General features: G+C 18.5%; 2 protein-coding genes across 2 annotated transcripts, besides 18 other annotated features; both read right to left on the reverse strand.

Moving 5' to 3' along the window:
• Positions 1 to 32: 32 nt before the first annotated feature.
• Positions 33 to 60: a sequence feature (AT_rich).
• A 16-nt stretch (positions 61 to 76) lies between these two features.
• Positions 77 to 532, reverse strand: EDI_045210 (heat shock transcription factor, putative; the record flags this gene model as incomplete). The annotated part of the gene is made up of 2 exons (XM_001738368.1): positions 77 to 316; positions 380 to 532. 2 exons carry the CDS (start codon positions 530 to 532, stop codon positions 77 to 79), a joined length of 393 nt encoding a protein of 130 aa, XP_001738420.1.
• A 32-nt stretch (positions 533 to 564) lies between these two features.
• Positions 565 to 624: a sequence feature (AT_rich).
• A 483-nt stretch (positions 625 to 1,107) lies between these two features.
• Positions 1,108 to 1,201: a sequence feature (AT_rich).
• Positions 1,202 to 1,224: 23 nt separating this feature from the next.
• On the reverse strand, positions 1,225 to 1,794 carry EDI_045220 (GTP-binding protein ypt2, putative; the record flags this gene model as incomplete). Its single annotated transcript, XM_001738369.1, has 1 exon — positions 1,225 to 1,794. One exon carries the CDS (start codon positions 1,792 to 1,794, stop codon positions 1,225 to 1,227), a length of 570 nt encoding a protein of 189 aa, XP_001738421.1.
• A 204-nt stretch (positions 1,795 to 1,998) lies between these two features.
• Positions 1,999 to 2,336: a repeat region.
• Positions 2,335 to 2,582: a repeat region.
• Positions 2,536 to 2,688: a repeat region.
• Positions 2,689 to 2,690: 2 nt separating this feature from the next.
• Positions 2,691 to 2,770: a sequence feature (AT_rich).
• A 43-nt stretch (positions 2,771 to 2,813) lies between these two features.
• Positions 2,814 to 2,849: a sequence feature (AT_rich).
• Positions 2,850 to 2,852: 3 nt separating this feature from the next.
• Positions 2,853 to 3,030: a microsatellite.
• A 24-nt stretch (positions 3,031 to 3,054) lies between these two features.
• Positions 3,055 to 3,111: a sequence feature (AT_rich).
• Positions 3,112 to 3,185: 74 nt separating this feature from the next.
• Positions 3,186 to 3,299: a sequence feature (AT_rich).
• A 15-nt stretch (positions 3,300 to 3,314) lies between these two features.
• Positions 3,315 to 3,616: a sequence feature (AT_rich).
• Positions 3,601 to 3,635: a sequence feature (AT_rich).
• Positions 3,636 to 3,673: 38 nt separating this feature from the next.
• Positions 3,674 to 3,859: a microsatellite.
• A 52-nt stretch (positions 3,860 to 3,911) lies between these two features.
• Positions 3,912 to 4,054: a microsatellite.
• Positions 4,023 to 4,207: a microsatellite.
• Positions 4,117 to 4,266: a microsatellite.
• Positions 4,267 to 4,319: 53 nt separating this feature from the next.
• Positions 4,320 to 4,372: a microsatellite.
• Positions 4,373 to 4,405: the final 33 nt, after the last annotated feature.

Raw genomic sequence — 4,405 nt, forward strand, 5'->3', positions numbered from 1 at the left:
CTATATCAATTAATAACTATCTTTTTCTTTACTATATTAAAATAAAAATGTTTTTTATTTCTCTTTTTTGTTATTTTTAAACGACTAACTGTGTAGAACGTTCAAAAAACAACGTGTAGACAAAAAGAGAATATTCAAATTTTAAGTTTCTTAGAGTAAAAGGATCGCAAACTTTTTTAAATCCATACAATGATAATTGTCGACTAAACCCACAAAAATTTGTATGTTTATAATATTTCGGTAATATCTCTTTTGAAAATGCTACTGCATCAAGTATTTCAAATGAATGTCCTTGATCTTTTTCACACCAACGTATCTGTTTTAATTATTACTTAACTCTTCTTCATTTTAATAACTTATTGTAAGGTAATAAACAAACATATTGGGAATTTTCTTTACAATCTACCATTGAATATAAAATTGAGACAAATGAAACAACTGAATTTCCTCTTGGAGTAGTTAATTCTGCACCATCTAATGGAAGAGGAACATCAGAATCAAAATCGTTATTTGCTTCAGTAGCTGTTTCCATTAATTAATTTTTACTTACGTTAGATTGTTTTCTAATTTTTTTATTTAATTTAAACTATACTTTTATTATATCTTTATAATAATAAATTATTAGCAGAAAATAAAGAAGAAACCCTTAAAAAAAAAATAGGTTTTAGAAAACAACTAAAAAGTAAGAGTGTGACTTTACAATGGCTAGACGAACAAAGAAAGTTGGTATTGTTGGTAAATACGGAACAAGATATGGAGCTTCTCTTCGTAAAGTCATCAAGAAAATTGAAATTGCACAACATTCTAAATATGTTTGTCCATTCTGTTGTAAAGAAGCAGTAAGAAGAACAGCATGTGGGATTTGGGAATGCAAAGGATGTAAGAAAGAAATAGCAGGAGGAGCATATACTTTGTCTACCATTTCAGGAGCCACAGTTAGATCAACAATTAGAAGATTAAGAGATGCTAAGAATTCTCAATAAGTGTGTTAGAAAATGATCATTTGAATCTCCTGTATTATTTTGTGTTAAATTTTTAAGAAGAAAAGAAAAAATGAGAAATATAATATATAAGAAGAAATAGAATGTAGTTTTTAATGAAGAAATGATTTTAAATCATTTAATATATTCTTGTATATCATTTTTATTCTAATAAATAATTCTTTTCTCTTTATTTTATATTCTTTTATTTAAATTTTAATGATAAGTGATAAAACTATATCAATTAACAACATATATTTTGTGATGATGAATTGTTTAAATTATGTTGTGGTTGTTCATCACTTTCTTCGTCTTTTGTAATATGTAACATACTGGCAATACTTTCAAAAGCATTTGAAACACCTTCACCAGTTTTAGCAGAAACAAGACACCAAGAACAATGTAATTCATTAGCTAAAGCTTTTATTTCCTGTTCTGTGATAGAGGTTTCAGGTAAATCGTTTTTATTTCCAACAATAATAATAGCAACATCCGTACCAACTGTATGAATAAGATTGTTATACCATGTTTTGATATTATAAAAACTATCCCGATTATCTAAACCAAAAACAATTAAACAACCGTTTGTATTTCTGTAATACATTGTTACTAATGAACGATATCGTTCTTGACTTGCTGTATCCCATAAAGCAACTTGTGTTATTTTCCCATCAACATGAAATTCATGAATAAAAAAATTAGCACCAACAGTAGATTCAGTTGTTGGTGAAAATGTATTGTTAATAAAACGAGAAAGAAGGCTTGTTTTCCCAACACCAGAATCTCCTATTAAACATACTTTAAGTTGTTTCATCTCAATTTCTTTTATTTTTTTTTTCTAAAGTTCTTATTTTCTTAACTTCTTTCTTTTATTTTATAAGAAATATTTCTTATGGGTTAATCCAAATATTATTCATATGTTTTCTCATTTCTCATCAACACATCTTAATGTACATTACATTGTGTAAATTTACTATGTTTCTTGAGATTTAATAATTAAGAATAAGTTTATTAACATAATAACAAAAGAATGACAAATCAATATCAATTATGAAATATCAATGATAGAAGAATCTATGAAAATAAGTATTACTTGTGTTGTTACAATTACATTAATTATCACATTAAACATTACAATAATAATAACTATTATAATAACAATTAATAATAATCATATGAATCATTTCACTCATCACTTCTTTTTCATCATCATAACTATTTATCATTAATTCAAATAATAATAATAGAATAGAAACAAACATCATAATAAAATACAAATAATATATAAACAAATCAGAATAATGAACAACAATAAATAAGAAATAAAAGAATAAAAACATTTAAAAGAAAGAATAAAAATATACAAATGATTAATTAAATAACTGAAATAATGATATTTAAATAGAAATGTTATGAATATATAAGAAAATAACAATAATCATATATAGATTATTAAATATAAAAAGAAATAATTCATCTAAATAATAAATAAGTAAATATGAGTAAATATTAAATGAAGTATTAAATATAAAATAAATCATAATAATATATTAATATATTATAAACATTATTATAACACTATATCTAACAATTAATTATATACATACTTATTATCAATTTCATTGAATTTGATTTAACATATTTTAACACTTTTCATAAATGTATTAGTCATGAAATTCTTATAATTTACAATAATGAAATATTAATTTCATTAATTGTAAATATTTTATTCATTAATATTTTATAGTTTTATTTCATTATTTTAAATGATAATTGAATTAATATTATTTCATCACTCTTCTTTGTTAATGCTTTATTAGTTTAATGTAAAGGTTATAAATAAAATTAAAAAAATAGTTAATATAATATCACTTCATTTATATTTCTATTTTTATTCTATTTTCTATATTATGATTATGTTTATTTTTTTTTTTTTGATTAATTAACTTATTTCATATTTTATTTTCTTTGTTTATTCTTTTTCGTTTTAAACTCAATATTTTCAATTTATAATTATTCTTCTTTATTTTTCATTAATTCTATTGTTTTTGAATTTCAAAAAATAACATTGTTCAAATATATTTATTATATTCACCTTATTATATTCATTTTATATTTCATTAATTATTATCACTCCTATGTTCATAACATCTTTATCAATTTTCTGATTATTGAGTTGAATAAAGTTATGATATTTAATGTTTGAATTTATTGATAATTAATATATTTTAACATTTATGAATTCTAACTCATTAAAAATATTTAATTATTCTTTTATTATTGTATTAACATTATTGAATGTATTTATAATCATTAAAACAAGAAACACTAACAAATATAATAACAAATAATTTATTTTATAATTGAATTTAGATTATCATTTAATTTAAAAATATTTTAATGATAAAATTACATAATAAACATTTATTATCATTTGTATGATTAATTATAATTAATTTTATTGTTTTATTTCTTATTCATTTCATATTTTATCATTTCTTTCAAATACATTATAAATCAACATAAAATGAATGATATTTTACAATTAAAATTAAATAAATATAAATCAAAAATAAATTATAATAAACATAATTTATACAAAATATAGAATATTTAATCGTTATATAAAATATAATGAAAATAAACATTAATTTACAACAAGAAATAACATTATATAATGTTTATAAATGTTATTAAATTAATAATTATTCTAATTTTCAATTATTTTTAATAATAATTTAATAAGATGATATTTAAAATATAATTTAATTGTACATTAATAATTATATTCTCTAATTTCATCTTGATTTATTTATTCATTTACAAAATATCATTAAATTCAAATAAGAAAATAATTTAATTTTAATTTCATTCAATTTTCATTTCTTTTCAGTTTGATTAATAAATCTCTTTTATTTATTAGCATATTTGAATATTAATAAATTTTATTTAATGTATAAAATATGAATATCTATATAAAATAATAAATATATATAAAATATATAAAATATTCATTTTATATTATTATTTAATTTAATTTTAATATTATAATAATGATTTTATATGAAATGATAATGTATTTATCAATATTATGATATTGAAATAAATAATTATATGAAATAACATATTAAATGAAATAATTATTTTAATTAATTAATGTTATTATATATTATTTATTTTATTCATTATATGTTTATTTTATATTTTCATTATCATTTTATGTTATAAAATATTTGTTATTATTGTTATTAAATATTGATATGTTAATATTAATCATTATTTTTATATTCAGAATTGTTTATAATCATATTATTTGATATATTTATTATTCATTATCTATTTTATTATTTATTTCTATTATTATTTCATTTTAATCATTTTATTTTTATTTTATAATAGAAATGAATAAATCAATCAAATTATTA

This window comes from Entamoeba dispar, genomic scaffold (assembly GCF_000209125.1).
Source record: "Entamoeba dispar SAW760 scf_1105229461283 genomic scaffold, whole genome shotgun sequence".
Taxonomy (NCBI): Eukaryota; Evosea; order Mastigamoebida; family Endamoebidae; genus Entamoeba; species Entamoeba dispar.